The sequence below is a fragment of the Lolium perenne genome, chromosome 7, assembly GCF_019359855.2.
Source record: "Lolium perenne isolate Kyuss_39 chromosome 7, Kyuss_2.0, whole genome shotgun sequence".
NCBI classification, from domain to species: Eukaryota; Viridiplantae; Streptophyta; class Magnoliopsida; order Poales; family Poaceae; genus Lolium; species Lolium perenne.
In genome coordinates, this window is record NC_067250.2 from 195,779,329 (window position 1) to 195,801,471 (window position 22,143).

A 22,143-nucleotide genomic window follows, 5' to 3' on the forward strand; every position below is an offset into this window, starting at 1 on the left:
TGTGTTTGTTTTTGTTCTCTTAGTCACTTTTTCCTGCGTGGTTATTTCTTATTGTTCTTCTAATGGTACAGGTTCGGGGTATTTTGCGCAACGGAACATCTTTGCATACCATCCTTATGTCTTTGATGTTTGGCCAATGTGCAACATAATGGCCTGTTTTATTTTTGTCACACATATGTATGGCTCGATGGTGTGCATCGTATATAAATCGCACAAGTAGTGCCATATATATTGCAGCATTTCTCTTTGTGCAATCTCTGGGAATTTCCTTTAACAAAGCAAGAATGTTTAATTATAAAGAAAATTAAGTTATATCTTGTTAGAGCCGATAAAGGGTTGAGCCCCAATTTTAATGACCAGGCAGATAGACGTGTGATAAAGCCTCCTAGCGTTGTGTTGATGCACCTTTCAGGGGGGATTCTCGAAAGAAAAAAACTTTGTAACGTACTTCTATATGAGTTAAAGTGGATTTCCCCATATGTAAAGTGAAAGTTCAGAGATGGTAAACCTAGAAGGAGGTGAATAGGTTTCTATAAATTTTAATTCTTTCTTTGCAGTATTAGTCTTTGCGGAATATAAGTGTGAGCCTAATACAAAGTGGGTGAGGCAACCTAGATGATAATGCAAGTAACTCAAGCACAAAGAATCTCATAGATTAGATAACACAAGTAAAGAGTTCGGTTAGAGATAACCGAAAGCACGCGGAGACGAAGATGTATTCCCGTGTTTCCTTCCTTTGCAAGAAGGTACGTCAGGTTTGGAGAGATGGGGATCCCACAAAGGATTTCCCAACGCCACGAAGGCTCACCTTCTTCTCCGAGCCTATCCCACGAAGGAATATCCCTTTCACTTGTGGTAGACTTTGAGGCAGCCTCCAAACCTTCACAACCTTGTCAGGAGCAAATCCATAGCCCGAATGCTTCCAGACGATTCCACCCACCAAAACCCTAGAGAACAGGTAACTTGAAGAATACAAGAAAGAACATGATTTGGCTTGGTGAGACTGTAGATCAAGACCTCCTCTAGCTTTTTCCTGGAGGGATTTGAGTTTGGGTGGAGGAGGAGGGAGATCTGAAGCTTTTGGTGCTTGCAGTAATGGAGTATGAGAGAGAGAGAGCTCAACAACAGAGTATAGTGTAGTGTCTAACTGTTATGAGGTAGGTGAATGGGTATTTATACTTCAGCTCGAAATCCATCCGTTGAAGTCATGTCCAGCTCAACATCTAGTCGAAGTGGATGGACTGTCGGGCTAGGCGTCTGATGTGGACATCCCTACTACACTACTACCTCTGTCATTGCAAGATGAAGACGTTCCTGCTGTGAAGCTCAAGTCCAATGAAGTCAGGATTGGACCAATGACAAGAGCTCGTGCGAAGCTACTCAAACAATAGGTGAACTTGTTCCTAAGTGATACTTTGATCGATGAGAACTTTATACTGCCTAAGTCCTATTACTTATGTGTGATCAGGTATGAGGAGGGAGCAAGCATCACACGAGGAGGAGAGGAGCAGCTGGACAAGAAGTTGGACGTGAAGCTGGACATGGAGTTGGTCATGAAGCTGGACAAGAAGACATCCCATGGAAGCGCGAGGGAGGAGAGGGAGGCATGCGCGAGGGGAGAAGAAAAAGTCCAGGCCGGCGCCAGGCCCGGTCAGACCGGCCGGCGCGCCCGGTCCCAGGCCCGGTCCAACCGGGCACCAGACCGGCCCAGCCCGGCGCCGACCGGACGCCACGCTTGTGCCAGCCGGGCACTATCCAGTAAGCCTGGACGCCTAGCCCGGTTCCCACCCGGCGCCATACCCGGTTGAAACCGGATGGCCCGGTCCTAGGCCTAGTCGACCGGCCATATGACCGGCCGACTCCGAGTCTGTCTCGACCAGATTCGATCTGGGTCGGTTTTCTATGTACTTTTTTGACCCCTGGTCGTCCTGAACCTCTATATAAGTGCCCAGGACGCCCCCAAATTAGTTTTAGACCATGTTTAAGATAAACCCTAGTTCATAGTTGATTGTTTTGCAACTCTATTGAATCCCTACACCATATTGCCTTGATTTGGTGTAAACTCTGAAAGTCTTGTGTGATCTGCTGTTCCATTGGGAATTAGAAGGTTGCAACTTACCGCTTCGTGGTCGGCGGCTACGTGCGCAAGTGTGTGGAGTTGAGAATATCTTGCAGGGTTGAGCGTTGTTGCATTGGCGACAGGGACCAATCGAGAGATCTCGTTGCGTCATACAAGTTATCATCCACTTTATCATCAAGTTATGTCTGCTATGTTCATCCCGTGATCATAATCACCACCGTTTCTTACTGAGAAGATCGGGCCACCCCATATAGAAGATTTGTGCCCAATTTTAGTACTATTGCTGCACCTTTGAATGAATTGACTAAAAAGGGTGTTGTCTTTGAGTGGGGCGCAGTCCAAGATCATGCTTTTGATGAACTGAAACGATTGTTACTTCTGCACCGTTGCTTGCACTTCCTGATTTCAATAAGCAATTTGAGATTGAATGTGATGCTAGTGGTATTGGAATTGGTGGTGTGTTGATGCAAGAGGGTCGCCCAATTGCATATTTTTCTGAGAAACTTTCTGGTGCTGAGTTGAACTATCCTATATATGATAAAGAATTGTATGCTTTAATTAGAGTTCTTGAGGTTTGGCAACATTACTTGTGTCCAAAAGAATTTATCATACATTCTGATCATGAAGCTTTAAAATATCTGAAAGCTCAATCTACTTTGCATAAGCGTCTTGCTAAGTGGGTTGAGTTCATTGAGTCTTTTCCATACATTATTAAGCATAAGAAGGGAAATGATAATATTGTTGTTGTTGCTCTATCTATGAAGAATATGCTATTAACTCAACTTGATGTTAAAATTCCTGGATTAGAGATACTATGTGATTTGTATGCTACTGATCATGATTTTGCTGAACCATATTGTTTGTGTGCTATTGGTAAAGCATGGGAAAAATATCACATACATGATGGGTTCTTGTTTAGAGCTAACAAACTATGTGTTCCAGAATCGTCTGTGCGTTTGCTCTTATTACAGGAATCTCATGCTGGAGGTTTAATGGGTCACTTTGGGCGTGAGAAGACGCTACGCATGCTAGCTGACCACTTTTATTGGCCAAAGATGAGGCGGGATGTGGACAGATATGTGAAGAGGTGCATTACTTGCAACAAGTTCAAATCCAAGCTAAAGCCTCACAGTCTGTATACTCCGTTACCAGCACCTACTACGCCTTGGGAAGACATTAATATGGATTTTCTGTTGGGTTTTCCGCGTACTAAGAGAGGCCATGATTCGATATTTGTGGTAGTGGATAGATTATCTAAGATGTCACATTTTATTGCCTGCCACAAGAGCGACGATGTGTCGCATATTGCTAACCTGTTTTTCAGGGAAGTTGTACGTCTACATGGAGTCCCGAAGACTATTGTTTCTGATCGTGACGTGAAGTTTATGAGCTACTTCTGGAAGACGCTTTGTATAAAGCTGGGGACGAAGCTACTTTTCAGTACTACTTGTCATCCCCAAACTGATGGTCAACTGAAGTGGTGAATAGAACATTTCACAACTGTTAAGATCCATGATCAAGAAGAACTTGAAGGAGTGGGAAGATTGTTTGCCGCATGTGGAGTTTGCTTATAACATGGCGGTACATTCTACCACAGAGATATGTCCCTTTGAGGTGGTGTATGGTTTCAACCCATTACTCCGCTTGATTTGTTGCCTCTACCCATACATGAGAGAGTCAATATGGAGGCATCCAAGAGGGCAGATTTTGTGCAAAAGATTCATGTGAAGACTAAAGAGTTGATAGATAAGAAAGACAAGAGCAATGTTGCAAGGATGAACAAGAAGCGCAAGGAGATATTGTTCAAGCCTAGTGATATGGTCTGGGTACATTTTTGCAAGGATAAGTTCCCGAAGCTGCGGCAGTCCAAGTTGCTTCCTCGTGGTGCTGGTCCTTACAAAGTGCTTGCCAAGATCAATGATAATGCATACTCTATAGATCTTCCAACTGATGAGTTTGGTGTGAGCAATTCTTTCAATGTGGCTGATTTGACACCATATGACGGAGAAGACCATGAAGCGTCGAGGTCGACGCCTTTTGAAGGGGGGAGATGATGAGGACATCCCTACTACACTACTACCTCCGTGATTGCAAGATGAAGACGTTCCTGTTGTGAAGCTCAAGTCCAATGAAGTCAGGATTGGACCAATGACAAGAGCTCGTGCGAAGCTACTCAAACAACAGGTGAACTTGTTCCTAAGTGATACTTTGATCGATGAGAACTTTATACTGCCTAAGTCCTATTACTTATGTATGATCAGGTATGAGGAGGGAGCAAGCATCGCACGAGGAGGAGATGAGCAGCTGGACAAGAAGCTTGATGTGAAGCTGGACATGGAGCTGGTCATGAAGCTGGACAAGAAGACATCCCATGGAAGCGCGAGGGAGGAGAGGGAGGCATGCGCGAGAGGAGAAGAAGAAGCCCAGGCCGGCGCCAGGCCCGATCAGACCGACCGCCACGCCGGCGCGCCCGGTCCCAGGCCCGGTCCAACCGGGTGCCAGACCGGCCCAGCCCGGCGCCGACCGGACGCCACGCTTGTGCCAGCCGGGCACTATCCAGTAAGCCTGGAAGCCTAGCCCGGTTCCCACCCGGCGCTAGACCTGGTTGAAACCGGATGGCCCGGTCCCAGGCCCGATCGACCGGCCGTATGACCGGCCGACTCCGAGTCTGTCTCGACCAGATCCGATCTGGGTCGGTTTTCTATGTACTTTTTCGACCCCTGGTCGTCCTAAACCTCTATATAAGTGCACAGGATGCCCCCAAATTAGGTTTAGACCAAGTTTAAGATAAACCCTAGTTCATAGGTTATTGCTTTGCAACTCTATTGAATCCCTACACCATATTGCCTTGATTTGGTGTAAACTCTCAAAATCTTGTGTGATCTGTTGTTCCATTGGGAATTAGAAGGTTGCAACTTACCGCTTCGTGGTCGGCGGCTACGTGCGCAAGTGTGTGGAGTTGCGAATATCTTGCAGGGTTGAGAGTTGTTGCATTGGCGACATGGACCAATCGAGAGATCTTGTTGCGCCATACAAGTTATCATCCACTCCATCATCAAGTTATCTCCGATGTGTTCATCTCGTGATCATCATCACCACCGTTGCTTACTGAGAAGATCGGGCCACCCCTTATCAGCGTCGGGCTAGCCGGATGCCACCGGGTGAGGCGCCGGGCTGGCATCGGGCCAGCGTGGAGATCCCCCAGATGTTTATCCGGTTGGCACCGGCGCCACAACCGGTCCATGACGGGCCAGTCGGCGCCACGGCCGGTGCCGCCGGGCTAGGTGTCGGGCCGGCCAGCGCCACGGCCGGTGCCACCGAGCGAGGTGCTAGGCACCGAGAGAACTTTGCATGCCCCGTGGAATGTGTTCGGTGGGCACCGGCGCCACAGGCAGTTGGCGCCGGGCCAGGTGCCAGACCAGTCGGTGGCACGACCGGTGCCGCCGGGCTAGGTGCCGGACCAGCTGGTGCCACGGTCGGTGCAGTCGGCCGAGGCGCCGGGCTTCTTGAGAAAAACGTCTCCCTTCTTTACTTCGAAGTGGGGGGTCTCCCTTTACCTTCCAGTTCCATTGATACACCAATATACTTGATGAACTAAAACCTGGGAATAATCTTCTAGGCGAGTATTAGTCTAATACTCTAACTACGGTGTCATTGTTACCAAAATAATGAATAAGGGTAAAATATCCTTACATAAAGGAATTTAAAAAATTAGGTAATGAAAACACTCAGTGTAATGGAATACAATACTCCATATGAACACAAGCAATATATTGAAAAAAAGAATCTTAAAGAATGGTTGCCTAGCTTATTTGAGTGGCATGTTGAGTATGAGCGTATGGTGCAACATCGTCTGGTACTGTTATAAACTATACCCATCTACCTCACTCAGTCAACAATCGAAGAGCCTGAAAATGACCTAGTTTATTGATGTCTCAATTTACTCTCCACCTGCAAAAAACTGGGAATGGAAAAAAGTAATTATGACTTGTCAGCATAGTTGGCAGAGAACTGTGAGGCAGAGAGATAGACGTGCGATTTTGAGAGCCTCAACTGGTGGAAAGTGAATATGAACCAAGTGATCTGTGTTATGAAGCTAGTCATAGTGGTAAGTATCATCTACTATTAGTAATATGCATATGATACTATTACATGATACTATCTTTATAGTAAGTATCATTATAGAGTAGTATCATAATTATGCTATATTTATTGTTTTTTAAATCTCAATGAAAATTTGTGTACAAGATTTATTTAGTATCAACTTTTATCGTTATGTGTGCTATGGTGCAGTACATATAGGACTAATCACCTCTCTTCTCCTTCATTAGCTACCACATCAGTATTTTTGTGAGACTAATGTGTATCATACTAGATATGATACTAGTACTATGACTAGCCTTAGAGGTAGCGTAGTTTCAACTATTGCTTTAGAATCAAACGTTTTACACACGTGGTTGTCGTACATCAAGTCAACACTTCGTCTTAATTTCTTAATTTCTTCTGCTTGGGCATGTATGCAATCTTCAGCCAATATAAGAGGGACCCATATTTGGTGGACATGGACGTAGACACACTCGTTCTTTTACTTATTATAAGATAATGCTATTTAAAAGTTTTAGAAAAAAATTGAAATAATTCATGCATGTACTCTCTCCGTTCACTAATATAACATGTTTTAGCTTTTTATAAATTCATCCATTTTGATATGTATCTACTATCTAGTCTATTTTTAGTATGTAAATTCACTCATTGTGGCATTTATCTAGTCTACTTTGAAACGTTTTATTAAATATTTAAGAAAAATACAACCATTTGTGGCCTACAAAAATATATAGAGAAAAAGGGTACTCTTTAAACAGTAGAAATCCAATCATGAGTGTCATTTGAACACTTTTGCAATTTACACGACGAAGCATCTAAATAATATGTATACGCAAAATTATTATAATTTTAGAACTTTTAAGTAGCATTCATCAATTTCAATTTTTGAAAAAAAAAAACAGGAGCACCTAGACCCAGGTTCCACTAGCACTTTCGGCCAATTAGAGTTGCATAAACCACAAGTTTCCTAATTGAACGATTTTGAGCACACTAATAAAGGATAACTCGTTCAAATTTCAAAAATTTACACCATGATCGTTTTCCCTTAAAAAAAGGTTATGCCAACAACAATCAGGCCACTGGCTGGTCCACGTACTGCATGCGCGGCAGTCAAACGGACAAAGCAAATCCTGCCAAGAACGTTCAACACTGATCAATACAACTAAAATCCTACTCAGAAGTGATGGCTGACCTATGAAAACAACAGTTCATCCTACTGCTGCCCTCGTCCAACGTACTACATAAAAAGTGATGGCTGACCTATTTGATTCTAGCAATAACTCTAGATTTTCCTCTACCAAACTGAACTGTTCCAGTCTGTTTTCCTAACTGCTCACCGATCTAAGGAGTAAAGAGGATACCAAAATTTCTCCAAAAAGAGAAGAGCATACATGATTGCTCATAGCTGAATGACTGAAACCGATACCATGTAAGTTCTTTCAGTAATTTTTAGGCTCGTTATACAATCATTTGGTAGCTACAGCCTCCTCGTACAATACAATCAGTACAGGTACCTGGCTACTTGCAAGAGAACTCAAAAATACAACTTTGGATAAAAATGCAGCAACCTGTCAAATCACTACGATCTTTTGGCAATTTATCACTTCTTTCCACCTCCAGAAACATTGAACTTGAAGAATATGATGTCTCCATCCTGCACCACGTATGTCTTTCCTTCCTGCCTGTACTTTCCAGCAGCCTACAATTAGCAACAAACGGTTAACCTCGTAGCACTGGTCTCGTCTCAGAAAGGTCAAAGTGGACGATTAGAACAGGTTTAACTTTGATGGGGGTGTTCATACCTTGACAGCAGACTCGGTGCCCAGCTCTTTTAGATCTTCAAACTTCATTACCTGATTCCAAGAGTAGAGATATATAAAGAATCATGTACACAGCTTCAAAACGCACAGAATCAGGTAATTGAAAAAATATGAAGTACATAGAAATATTATTCAGCTTGTTGAATGACGCAAACAGAATTATATCAAGTCAACATCGGAAATAAACGTCAGTAAACATCAGCATACAAAAGCATGCCTGTCAAGTATCCTGTACATTGGGGAGAATACTTTGGCAGAATACGGAATACATCGTACCTCAGCACATATGAAGCCTCTTTCAAAATCAGTGTGAATTGCACCAGCAGCTTGAGGGGCTTTACTTTGCTTTCTGATTTGCCAGCACTTGACCTGAATAGATAATCCAAGCTTATCAGTAATCAAAACTAAAAGTGTCGGGTTACTTGCTCAGAAATTCATACTTTCAAGTCCAAACATGAACAGACATCATGTTACCTTTAACTACAACTGAAAAATCTAAAGCATTCCTCAATACGGAAATAAACGAGGTATAGACATGAATCGGTGTACAAGATACAACTATGGCAGTTATTTTCTACATGTACATAGAAAAATACAGAATTCTGAAAAAAAAATTACAAAATTAATCAAATTAGTTTCATTTGTCTAATATCATCAGACTCTGTACACATCAATCATGACAGTTACTTGCATTTTTCCTAGCACAAAGAACAAGCACAAGAATTTTGCACACCAAAATAATAACAGGTAGCTGTGGTACCACCATTCTAGGACATGATGTAGAAGATGGCTTATAACGGATCAGAACATGGTAATAGCAAGCACAACACAAATATAGGAATTGTACCTCATCAGGACCAGCGGTGAAGAAGTAAATAAGATGAATTGCTGAAAACCCAGTTTTGATGATTTTGGGGATCAAACTGTTCACGGTAGTCAAAGTATTAGCACCAATTAAGTAGAAGGAAAAGGTTAAACAACATGCAAAGAGAAGTTGGTGACTTTTTACTTGCCTTACTGTCTGGTTTTCAGCGCAATATTTAGCAGCTTCATCCGCTGGCATATCCACTAGTTTCTGTTCGAAGGCACAGCTGAAAGGAATAATAGTTTCACCACCATGTTCTTGCACCCTGAATAAATAATAGTTTGACATTAGCTAATATTACAGTTCTACCTTTTCATAGGAAACTGTATAATCTGTAATACAAAGAATAGTATCATCAGCTTCAATCAAAATCAACCACATGCTACAACCAAATTCTTACCCCAGCAAAGAGCATACATACAATCTATTTCAACAACTATTAGGCCTTCAATCGTGCGATGGTTTTTCCTCAGTATCATTGTGGGTAGTTGTCCAAGGACTCAGGTTTGTCCATAGAAAGTGGGTAGAGCATACTTAAGAAAATACAAGATATCAACTGACAGGCATTTAATCATATCATCGGTTTTTCCTTGGTATCACGGTGGGTAATGGTCCTAGGACAGAGGTACGTCCATAGACGGTAGGTACTGGGTACAGCTCCAACAAGTGAGGGTTGGCCAGCCATGGCGCCAGGTCTGAGAGTGACAAGACTGAGGACGAGTATTCGATCTCTACTTACTCTTGGTCATTGCTTAGGTTGATACAGGATCCACAATTTCTCTATCATAGGAATGTTATGTGGCTGCTAGGGTTTGGGAGGGAGAGAGAGGGCTGCGAGGGCGCGAGATAGCCGGCCGGGGGCCTTGCCCACGGCTGGTGGCAAGAGGGAAGGGATTTCCTTCTTAATTCTTGCTTGATTAGATTGATACATCTCCTCTCCATATATAGAGAGGTTTACTTGACTCCCAAGCAAGGCTTACTTGACCCCTAAGCAAACCATAAGACTAACGGGCCCAGGCCCATGACGTACTCTAACAAGGAAGGACTCGGCTTGACACCTAAGCATAGGAATCCCAACTTTTCTAACCAAACCATATACTACCTCTGTTCCAAAAATAAGTGTCTAGAAGCATTCTGTTGTATGGAGACATCCACATCTATAACAGATGGACTATTTATTTTCGTAGCTAAAACAGCTATCTTTTACTAACTAGATAAATATCCTGTCTAACTAAATAACCTACTTCCTTATCTTGTTCACGTGAATATTAATTCCAGCAAGGGCGACTACTAACTTAGTACTCACACGTGCCATTGAGCCTTGGCCCAGCACATTACCACCTCTAACATACATATAGAATATTAACTTTTGGATGATTTTGCCTTCAAATACTGAAATCGTAAATCCAAAGCATAAACATTGGTTTATTCGCTGTGCTTAATAAGATGACTGCTCTATTCAACAAGAAAGTCGGATCAAATATCATATACAACAAGATCTATCATGATAAGCATGAACAGTTTAGAAATTAGACTCTACATGAACAAAACCTCCACTAAAAATAAGCATTTGCAGTTTGAGCTGCATTTCCTACATCATGAGTTCATCTACGATTCTGGTATAGCAATTAGATTTGGGGTAGAAATAATACCAAGCATGTATCTTTGGTAGGAACTTGTTCTTTTTCCTCAGGTAGTCCTTCTCACTCATGTTCACCTGCACCAAATAACATACTAGAGTAAACAATACAGCTCCATTTTACTTCCGAAAAGGTTGCTTATTGATAAAAGTAAGGTCAGGTCAAATAGAAGCATTAACACGAAGTCAAATGAGCTGACTATACACTTAGCAGAGTGAATAACATACATTTGGTATGATTACTCAAGTTGAATGTGGGATGGGCCCAGACATCAGTGACATTTTCTCTTACTGCTAGTATAATAGAATTTCAAATGATGTATACAGGGCATCTATTAGTTAAATGTAGTTGATGTACACCATCATATAATGTGTATGACAGTAGTCTTTTTCAATTAGGATTTATGCCTCCCATCTTTTTCTATTTCCCTTCCCAACCATCGAGTACTAATCACACGAAAGTAATATCGAAGCTTCATCAACCCTTTATACAGCCCACCATTCCTCTATTACCATTACAAATCCCGATGCACCTTTTGGACAAAAAGCAGGAGATCCATATGCAAACATCATATATCTTTGGCTTTCAGCTTTCCTGCTTCGCTCAAACTCTTGGCACTTTTTGCATAACATGCTGATTCTTGCTCAGCCCAAGATGGCTCAACCTTTAACAACTGCTTCGAATATTACAGATATCCAATTCCTTTTGGGGAAATAAGCTGGGATACAAAACTAAAATGGTTCACCCATTCTAATGCTATAGCCTATAGCAGGAATCATTCGACAGTTTTTTATGGTTATGTTTCTTGAGATCAAAAGAAATTCAGTTAATCTTCTACAAAGCATGCAATCCTTACCAGTTCTACAAATAAATGTTCGAAAACAGTAATATATACACAGCAACGAGACAGCATAAGAAAAAAAGGAAAGCTGGGTAACTGTCACAACGACTGAAACTTCAGCTTAAATATGGGATACCATTAGACAAGGCTGTACCTACAATTAATCAAATGATACAATTCCTTCAACCCAAATGGGAGCATAACTATTGTACTCCCTCCATCCCATGAAACTTGTCTTAGATTTGTCTAAACTTGAATGTATCTACATACTAGAAAGTGTCTAGATACATCCAAATTTTGACAAATCTAAGACAACTTTCGTGGGATGGAGGGAGTACTTTAGACTTACGAGAAGGTACCTCACAGGAAGGGCCATATGGATTAATAAGAACTCTTACCAAATAAACAACTGGCTTAGCGGTCAGCAGCTGGAAGGTATTCAAGATCTCAATTTCAAGAGTTTTCCAATCACCTAGACGTATATCTTTCCCGTCTTGGAGATGGGCCATGACCTGTTACAAGGGAAAGTTGAAACTAAATTACCCATCACCCTATTAACAAAAGAACAATATTGCAGTAAAGAAATTTCAAATATCCATGCGATCTAACTAATTGATAGAAATGAAACAAAAGTGCAAAGCTACAGAGCTGTAAACATGCCCCCACCCTCTGACATAATTCATGTTCTATCTTAAGCTGTTTGTCATTGCTCCTCTTCATTTGCTTCTCAAGGTCATCAATTTTAGCTTGCACGAACTCTATATCCTGCAGAAGAAAGTGAAACAGAACCTTATTACACCTAGGTTTAACAACTGCTAAGTTATTGTACAAACCAAGCAAAACTTCCATCAAACCTTGAGCCTTAGTTCTTGACTAATAGTTTCCAAATCACGAACAGGATCAACTGTATCATCGATATGAGTGATATCTGAGTCTTCAAATGCTCCTGAAAATGATGCTCCACTATCAGTTACAGATATAACAGAAGATACAATCTCGTGACCGCTTAATCTGATTATTTTGGTCTCCACCAAAGATGTCGAACCAATATATCACTTGGAAGATAAAATAATACAGTGAAAACAGCCAGTGAAAATTTACTAAGAATAGCATAACTGAATAGCTGAATCATCAAGATTTTACAATAGAAACATACTCAAGACATGAAAGATCCCATCAACAGCACGAATATGGGATAAGAAGGCATTGCCCAGACCCTCCCCTGCGCTAGCTCCCCTAACAAGTCCGGCTATGTCGTTGATTTCCAGATATGCAGACACCTGCATAGAATATCAACAGTTACTATACCTCTGAAAGATAGGCCAATTAAGCTACAGATTACTGCAGAATTCTAAAGCAGAGGGAAAAAACAAACCTCACTCTTTGGCTCGAAAAGTTTGCAAAGCCAGTCAAATCGTTCGTCCGGAACATTTACACGTGCTTCATTTGGTTCAATGGTACAGAAAGGGAAGTTCTCGGCTGGGATTGACAACTTTGTTACTATGTTGAAGAAAGTTGATTTGCCAACATTGGGTAACCCGACCTGCACGAGACAGCAATCAGCAACCGTCATATCTCCTTGTGTTATTATGAGGAAAACAAGCATTTACATAGCTACAGAAGAGAAAATGATGTGCAATCAACAGAAGAATGGACGACCATGAGTTATGAAATCAGATGCTGTAGAGAAGATATAAGGGCCAGTACTCTTTCAAACTATTAAAGCAGCTAGAAGAATGCCACAGTGGCAGCTCATGGGACGTGCTGAATTACTACTTGAGTAGTACGTAGTAACGTGTTAATAGTAAGGCCGGAGAATACTGACTTACTCATAAATAAGACTAGAATTTCTTTATATTATACCATGCACCTTAGTAACATGTATTGACTAGAATAGTGCCAGTGGCAGCTCATGAGACATGATGAATTATTACTTGAGTAGTAAGTAGTATAAAGTGCCCAGGAATAATGAATTTGTCATAAATAAGACTAGAGTTTATTTACATTAAACCACCCCCATCCTAGTAACATGTACAGAGTAAGGCTTACGCATAGATAACATCTGCTATATCACACCAAATAGATGCGTTCTAGCAGTAATGAAGTAAATGGGGCGCGTTTTCAAACCTGAAAAGGCATACATATCCGGCACCAGACAGTTATCCCACAATATATTCCCCCTACTCACACCATACAACCAACTGACACACATACACGAAGAACCACACCACATCGCTCAACAGAGTCCAATCTATGCGTCCATTATAACCCCCAATAAGCACACCTAGCAAACAAATCAATCACATCTGGCGCACCATATGATCCTATGCATCTGGAAAATCACCACGTCGTAGACCACCAAAACCATGAGAACGAGATACGCATCAGCTACGAGCCACGACCTAACCACCGCCAGAGATCGCCAACAAGTCTCGCCCAAACCCGCACAAAAAAGCGGGCTAAGCGAACTCTAAAGGCTGCCCTAGTAAACTAAACCGATCGCAGCTGGGGCACGGGCACAGCGTGCTCTCTGCTCGATCTGGTGAGCCGCCACCACGTCCACCAAGTAGCGGGGCCATGGAGCTACTGCACGCACTAGGAGGGGGGAGAGGAGAGGGCGTGGGGGATCCGGGGCTGGAGGGGGTCGTACGATTCCGATCTTGAGATGGGAGGAGAAGCGGCCGAGGATGGGGCGCTCCGCCGGCGCGGCGTCCTTCTTCGCCTTGGGCGGCATCGGGGTCGGCGGCGAGGTGATGTGCTGTGGGGAGGAATCTGGGGAGGAGTTGGCACCCTAGGGTTTTTGGTGGCAAATGGTTGCTGCGGCGAGACGGGCACGGAGGGATATGATGAGATGGTTTATCACTTGCAGGATGGGGCCCTTTCCTGAAGGGTGTTTCCGGAATGCTTTTTTTTCTCTTATAGGAATAATATAACTAAGAGCATCTCCATCAGGCGTAAAAGCCCCACGCGACAAAAAAATCGTCGGTTTGCCGAACGCGAGCGCAGCTCCCCGCGCGCTTTCGCGCTATCCCGTGCAGGAAACTTGCCGCACGCTGCCGCGCACGCTATAAACTTGACACGCGTGAACGCGGCCAACTACCATCCCTTCCACGCGTCCGTCTCTCTCCCCGTCTCTCTCTCTCCCGCGCCGCTCCGCCTCTGACCGCTCCGCCTCCGCGCGACTCCGCCGTCGACCGCTCCGCCTCACGCGAAGATGCCTCTGCACCGCCGTCCCACCTCCGGCTACCACGGCGTTCGTGCGCGGCCGAGCGGCTGCTTCGACGCGGAAATCCGTTCCGGAGAGGAGCGGATTCGCCTCGGCACGTTCGACACGGCGCACGAGGCGGCGCGGGCGTACGATGTCGTCGCCTGGCGCCTCGGCCGCTCCCACCGGACCATGAACTTTCATGACGTCTGGATGCGGGAGCAGGCGGAGCAGCTAGCGCCGCCGTCGGCGGCTATCACACGCGAGCAGCAGCGCCGCCGTCGGGAGCTGGAACAACGGCTACTCATCGCCGAGCGCGACGAGGCCTTCCGCCTCGAGTGGGCGCGGCAATTTCCGGAAGATGTCGCCGCCATCGAAGCATTCTACGCGCAGAAGGAGGAGGAGGAGAAGGCGAAGGCGAAGAAGAAGGCGAGCCGCGAGAACCGTGCGGAGTCCGCGGCGAGGAAGGCGGCGAGGGCAGAGAAGACGGCGAGGAAGGAGGAGGAGAAGAAAAACGGCGCATTGTCGTCCACCATCATCCTCTCCTCCTCCTCGTCCTTCGAGTGGACTTCGACGCCGGTTTCGGAGACGACTCCGAGCTCGCACTCCTCGGATTTCGACTGGGACTCGGAGCCGGAGTAGACTGTAGAAGTGTAGTTTCAAATGTCGCTCCGAGTGTAGTTTCAAATGTCGAACTTTTAATATATTTCGTAATTTTTCGTGTTTTATTTGTTTTGTTTGATTCATATTTCGAACGAAAACAAAGCAACGCGCTGCATAATGGCGCTTCCAGCGGAGGAGCAGTTTTGCCGTCCGAGCACGCGCGGTAAAATGGCGCTTCCGGCGGGGCGACTTTCGCGCCAACGCGCGGTATCGGTTTACAGCGCGTTGTAAACGACTTTTAGCGCGTCGATTTTTGGAGCTTCTGTTGGAGATGCTCTTAATGCTTTCTAGGGAATAAAAAAGTAACTGAAGGCCCTTGTGCAAAGAGAAAGGAAATTGAAGGCCATTGCTGTAAAAAATGAAGGCCCCGTTTCGATTAATGTAATAAGTTGATGAAGTGTCAAGGGTTTGCTGGAAGGCACGTAAAATGGAAGGAACATATTACACACTTTGTTTTCAACCGATATCAGATTTGACTTGTGATGTAATTCGTTTGCACGGTACTTGTTTACAGGCCAGGTCAACCAAACACGTTTAATGGTTTGAGATTACAACGTAATGGTATACCGAAACAAAATGCGCAAACCAAACACGTCCTAAGGGTAAGTAAGCACTAGCAAATGAAGTTGTGTAGACATTTTTTCCGAAACAGGAAGTCATGTCTCGGCCTCGGCAAAGCTATGTTGATTTCAGTAAAACCTCTTCACTCCCTTTTGGAAGGGACTAAGAGCATCTCCAACAGGCGCGCTAAAATGGTCGCGCGGCATACAAACTGCCGGTTTGCAGCGCGCAGGAGCAAAATCGCCGCTTCAGCAGGCGCTACAAACGGCGCGGCGCTGTAAATTTTTTTTGGCACAGGCGGGTTTGCGCCATCGCGTGCGCTATACTTTGCGCGTCGGCTACAGCGCGCGGCATCGCTCGACCACGCGCGAAGAAACCCCGCGCTGAAACTTCCCCTTCCGCCTCGCCGCCCGACCGCCCAATCCCTCGCCCCCCGCGGCCGCCGGCGCAATCCCGACGATGGATGGGACCTCCGGCAACCCCTCCCTACTCCGTCCCTCCCGCCACCGTAGCCGCCGCAGCGCCGCCGCCCAATGCGGCAAACCCTAGCGGTGCCGCCGACGCCGGCAACACAACCGCCGCAGCCCGCGCGCTCTTCGTTCCGCCGCGCGGGACGCTGCACACCGGCGCCGTCACCGCGCAGATGGCAGCCGCGCAGGCCACCGGCAAGGGGAGGCATCGAGGAGGAAGGCGTCGTCGACCAAACGGCCATACATCGCTGCCGCCTCCGTCGCGCCACCAAAGAAAGCAAAGGCACCCGCCTCCCGCCGCCGTAGCCGCCGCAGCCGCACCGCCCAATGCGGCAAACCCTAGCGGTGCCGCCGACGCCGGAAACACAACCGCCGTAGCCCGCGCGCTCTTCGTTCCGCCGCGCGGGACACACTGCACACCGGCACCGCCGCTGCGCAGATGGCAGCCACGCAGGCCGCCGGCAAGGCGGGGGCGGCGCCGAGGAGGAAGGCGTCGTCGACCAAACGGCCATACATCGCTGCCGCCTCCATCGCGCCGCCAAAGAAAGCGAAGGCGCCCACCTCCCGCCGCCCGCAGCCTCCGCCGCCTCCTCCACCGACGAACTAGACGCATGGGAGGACCAAGCTATGGAGGAGTGTGATACGTCTCCGACGTATCGATAATTTCTTATGTTCCATGCCACATTATTGATGATATCTACATGTTTTATGCATACTTTATGTCATATTTATGCGTTTTCCGGAACTAACCTATTGACGAGATGCCGAAGGGTCAGTTGTTGTTTTCTGCTGTTTTTGGTTTCAGAAATCCTAGTAAGGAAATATTCTCGGAATCGAACGAAATCAACGCCCAGCATCTTAGGATTGCATGAAGCTTCCAGAACACCCGAGAGCCGCCAGAGAGGGGCCACAGGGGGCCCACACATGGTGGCGGCGCGGCCCAGGGGGGCGCGCCGCCCTAGTGTCTGGTGGCCCCAGACCCCTTCTGACGCCGCCTCTTCGCCTATAAGAAGCCCCTCGACCTAAATCTTCGAGACGAAAAAAGCCACGGTACGAGAAACCTTCCAGAGCCGCCGCCATCGCGAAGCCAAGATCTGGGGGACAGGAGTCTCTGTTCCGGCACGCCGCCGGGACGGGGAAGTGCCCCCGGAAGGCTTCTCCATCGACACCGCTGCCATCTCCACCGCCATCTTCATCACCGCTGCTGTCTCCCATGAGGAGGGAGTAGTTCTCCATCGAGGCTAAGGACTGTACCGGTAGCTATGTGGTTAATCTCTCTCCTATGTACTTCAATACAATAATCTCATGAGCTGCCTTACATGATTGAGATTCATATGATGATGCTTGTAATCTAGATGTCATTATGCTAGTCAAGTGGATTTTACTTATGTGATCTCCGGAGACTCCTTGTCCCACGTGTGTAAAGGTGACAGTGTGTGCACCGTGTGGGTCTCTTAGGCTATATTTCACAGAATACTTATTCACTGTTATGAATGGCATAGTGAAGTGTTTATTTATATCTCTTTATGATTGCAATGTGTTTTGTATCACAATATATCTGTGTGCTACTCTAGTGATGTTATTAAAGTAGTTTATTCCTCCTGCACGGTGTAATGGTGACAGTGTGTGCATCGTGTAGTACTTGGCGTAGGCTATGATTGTGATCTCTTGTAGATTATGAAGTTAACTATTGCTATGATAGTATTGATGTGATCTATGCCTCCTTTCGTAGCGTGAAGGTGACAGTGTGCATGCTATGTTAGTACTTGGTTTGGTTATGTTGATCTGTCATGCACTCTAAGGTTACTTAAACATGAATATCGAATATTGTGGAGTTTGTTAACTCCGCAATTGAGGGTTCGTGTAATCCTACACAGTTAGTGGTGTTCATCATCCAACAAGATAGAGTCTAGCATCTATCTATTTATTCTGTTATGTGATCAATGTTGAGAGTGTCCACTAGTGAAAGTATGATCCCTAGGCCTTGTTCCTAAATACTGCTATCGCTGCTTGTTTACTGTTTTACTGCATCTGTACTTCCTGCAATATCACCACCATCAACCACACGTCAGTCCTGGACGGCAAAACACTTTTCTGGTGCCATTGCTACTGCTCATATTTATTCATACCACCTGTATTTCACTATCTCTTCGCCGAACTAGTGCACCTATTAGGTGTGTTGGGGACACAAGAGACTTCTTACTTTGTGGTTGCAGGGTTGCATGAGAGGGATATCTTTGACCTCTTCCTCCCTGAGTTCGATAAACCTTGGGTGATCCACTTAAGGGAAACTTGCTGCTGTTCTACAAACCTCTGCTCTTGGAGGCCCAACACTGTCTACAAGAATAGAAGCACCCGTAGGCATCAGAGTGTTTGGAGGGACTATGGGAGGCTCGGTGAGTGGTGTGTATGGGTCTATGGGAGCACCACCCGGAGGCTTCGTGTCTTCCATGAATGCTACTATTCCTCCTTCAACCCAAGATGACGAGGAAGAAGAAGAAGAAGAAGATGTTGAAAATGCGGAAGTGTGATATGCATTTGTGATATGCAAATTGTGTGTTCCACTTTGCCCATTTGAACCATATGTCATGTGTCGTTGTTGAACTACGTCATTTTGTGTGTCGCTCTTGAACTATGTGATGTGTGTTGCACTTTGTATCCATTTAAATTATGGTAGATCATTTGTTTCATGATTTATATGTGAGTGTGATGTCTACGCACGCTTCTATTCCTGTAGACAGTGTTGGGCCTCCAAGAGCAGAGGTTTGTAAAACAGCAACAAGTTTTCCTTAAGTGAATCACCCAAGGTTTATCGAACTCAGGGAGGTAGAGGTCAAAGATATCCCTCTCAAGCAACCCTGCAATTAAGATACAGAAAGTCTCTTGTGTCCCCAACACACCTAATACACTTGTCAGATGTATAGGTGCACTAGTTCGGCGAAGAGATAGTGAAATACAAGTAATATGGATGATTATAAGTAGTAATTGCAATCTGAAATAAAAATGGCAGCAAGCGAACATGTAGCAGAACTTGTTGGAAACGGTGTTTCAATGCTTAGAAACAAGGCCTAGGGATCATACTTTCACTAGTGGACACTCTCAACAATGATCACATAATTGAATAAATAAATGCTACTCTCAAAGACTCTCTTGTTGGATAAAAAAACACCATTCATTGTGTAGGGCTGCAAAAGCACACCTCAAGCCGAAGTAAACAAGCTCCACAACGTCATAAAGGAATCACACACGATGCGCACACTGTCACCATCACACCGTGGAGAGTAACTCCGGAGTTCATATTAAAGTAACCTCTAGAGTGCATAATAGACAAGAGTAACATCTACATATTCAACTAGATCACAAAGCTCATGATCACATAAAGATCACACCATGGGAGAGAGAGATGAACCACATAGCTACCGGTAGAGCCCTCAGCCTCGGGGGAGAACTACTCCCTCCTCATCATGGGAGACAGCAACGGCGATGAAGATGACTATGGAGTCGATGGAGATGGATTCCGGGGGCAATTCCCCGTCCCGGCGGCGTGCCGGAACAGAGACTTCTGTCCCCCGAACTTGTTTTCACGATGGCGGCGGCTACATAACTTTTCGTGGAGGAAGACCGATATTTTTAGGGTTTTCACTTCTGGAAGAATATATAGGTGGAAGGGCGGCTTCGGAGGAGTCCCGAGGGGCCCACCCCACATGGCAGCGTGGCCAGGGGTGGGGCTGCGCCCCCCTATGGTGTGGGAGCCCCTTGGCCCTCCTCTAGCCCTTCTCTGGCTCTCTGGGTCCGTCTCGGAAAAATATTGACTTCTGTTTTCGTGGGGTCCAATTCCGATAATATTTCCTGTGTAGAATTTCTGAAACCAAAAACAGCAGAAAACAGGAACTGGCGCTTCGGTATCTTGTTAATAGGTTAGTACCGGAAAATGCATCAAAATGATGTAAAGTATGAATAAAACATGTAGGTATTGTCATAAAACTAGCATGAAACATAAGAAATTATAGATACGTTGGAGACGTATCAAGCATCCCCAAGCTTAGTTCCTGCTCGCCCTCGAGTAGGTAAACGATAAAAAGTATAATTTCTGAAGTGACATGCTACCAACATGATCTTGATCAATACTATTGTAAAGCATATGAGATGAATGAAGTGACTCAAAGCAATGGTCTATAGTTTGTTAACAAATAGATAATGACTAAACAACTGAATCATATAGCAAAGACTTTTCATGAATAGTACTTTTAAGACAAGCATCAAAAAGTCTTGCATAAGAGTTAACTCATAAAGCAATAGATTCTTAATAGAAGGTTTTGAAGCAACACAAAGGAAGATTTAAGTTTCAGCAGTTGCTTTCAACTTTCAACATGTATATCTCATGGATAATTGTCAACACAAAGTAATATGATGAGTGCAAGTAAGCAAGTATGTAAGAATCAATGCACACAGTTGACACAAGTGTTTGCTTCTAAGATAGAAGAAAGTAGGTAAACTGACTCAACATAAAGTAAAAGAAGGGCCCTTCGCAGAGGGAAGCAGGGATTAAATCATGTGCTAGAGCTTTTCAAGTTTTGAAATCATATAGAGAGCATAAAAGTAAAGTTTTGAGAGGTGTTTATTGTTGTCAACGAATGGTAGTGGGCACTCTAACCCCCTTGTCAAACAGACTTTCAAAGTGCGGCTCCCATGAAGGAAGTTATCTCTACCAGCAAGGTAGATCATCCCTCTTCTCTTTTGTTTACACATGTACTTTAGTTTTATTTATGGATGACACTCCTCCCAACCTTTTTCTTTCACGAGCCATGGCTAACCGAATCCTCGGGTGCCTTCCAACATTTCACATCCCATGGAGGAGTGTCTATTTGCAAAATTAAGTTGCTTGCTGATGAATCAGGGCAAAACATGTGAAGAGAATTATTAATGAAAGTTAATTAATTGGGGCTGGGAACCCCGTTGCCAGCTCTTTTTGCAAAATTATTGGATAAGCGGATGAAACCACTAGTCCATTGGTGAAAGTCTTCCCAACAAGATTGAAAGATAAAACACCACATACTTCCTCATGAGCTATAAAACATTGACAGAAATAAGAGATAATAACTTTTGAATTGTTTAAAGGTAGCACATGAAGTATTTACTTGGAATGGCAGAAAAATACCACATAGTAGGTAGTTATGGTGGACACAAATGGCATAGGTTTTGGCTCAAGGTTTTGGATGCACGAGAAGCATTCCCTCTCAGTACAAGGCTTTGGCTAGCAAGATTGTTTGAAGTAAACACAAGTATGAACCGGTACAACAAAACTTACATAAAAACATATTGCAAGCATTATAAGACTCTACAGTGTCTTCCTTGTTGTTCAAACACTTTTACCACAAAATATCTAGACCTTAGAGAGACCAATCATGCAAACCAATTTTCAACAAGCTCTACGGTAGTTTTCCACTAATAGATTTAAACTACATGATGCAAGAGTTTAAACATGATCTACTTGAGAGCTCGAAACAATTGCCAAGTATCAAATTATTCAAGACAATATACCAATTACCACATGAAGCATTTTCTGTTTCCAACCAAATAGCAATAAATGCAGCAACTTTCAACTTTTTCCATGAACATTAAAAGTAAAACGAAGAACACCGGTGTTCATATGAAAAAGCGGAGCGTGTCTCTCTCCCACACAAGCATGATAGGATCCGATTTATTCAGAGAACTAAGATAACAAAACGAAAATAAAAGCACACAGACGCTCCAAGTAAAGCACATAAGATGTGACGGAATAAAATATAGTTTCACTAGAGGTGACCTGATAAGTTGTTGATGAAGAAGGGGATGCCTTGGGCATCCCCAAATTTAGACGCTTGAGTCTTCTCGAAATATGCAGGGATGAACCA

General features: G+C 44.6%; 1 protein-coding gene across 1 annotated transcript; it reads right to left on the reverse strand.

Moving 5' to 3' along the window:
* Positions 1–7,585: 7,585 nt before the first annotated feature.
* On the reverse strand, positions 7,586–14,174 carry LOC127314588 (obg-like ATPase 1). The gene is made up of 12 exons (XM_051345089.2): positions 14,001–14,174; positions 12,726–12,893; positions 12,507–12,630; positions 12,205–12,296; positions 12,017–12,115; positions 11,749–11,862; positions 10,522–10,586; positions 9,018–9,134; positions 8,852–8,927; positions 8,281–8,373; positions 7,987–8,037; positions 7,586–7,883 (listed from the first exon to the last, which is right to left on the reverse strand). The coding sequence occupies exons 1-12, from the start codon at positions 14,082–14,084 to the stop codon at positions 7,785–7,787; spliced, it is 1,182 nt and encodes a 393-aa protein (XP_051201049.1). The 5' UTR covers positions 14,085–14,174; the 3' UTR covers positions 7,586–7,784.
* Between the last annotated feature and the right edge of the window lie 7,969 nt (positions 14,175–22,143).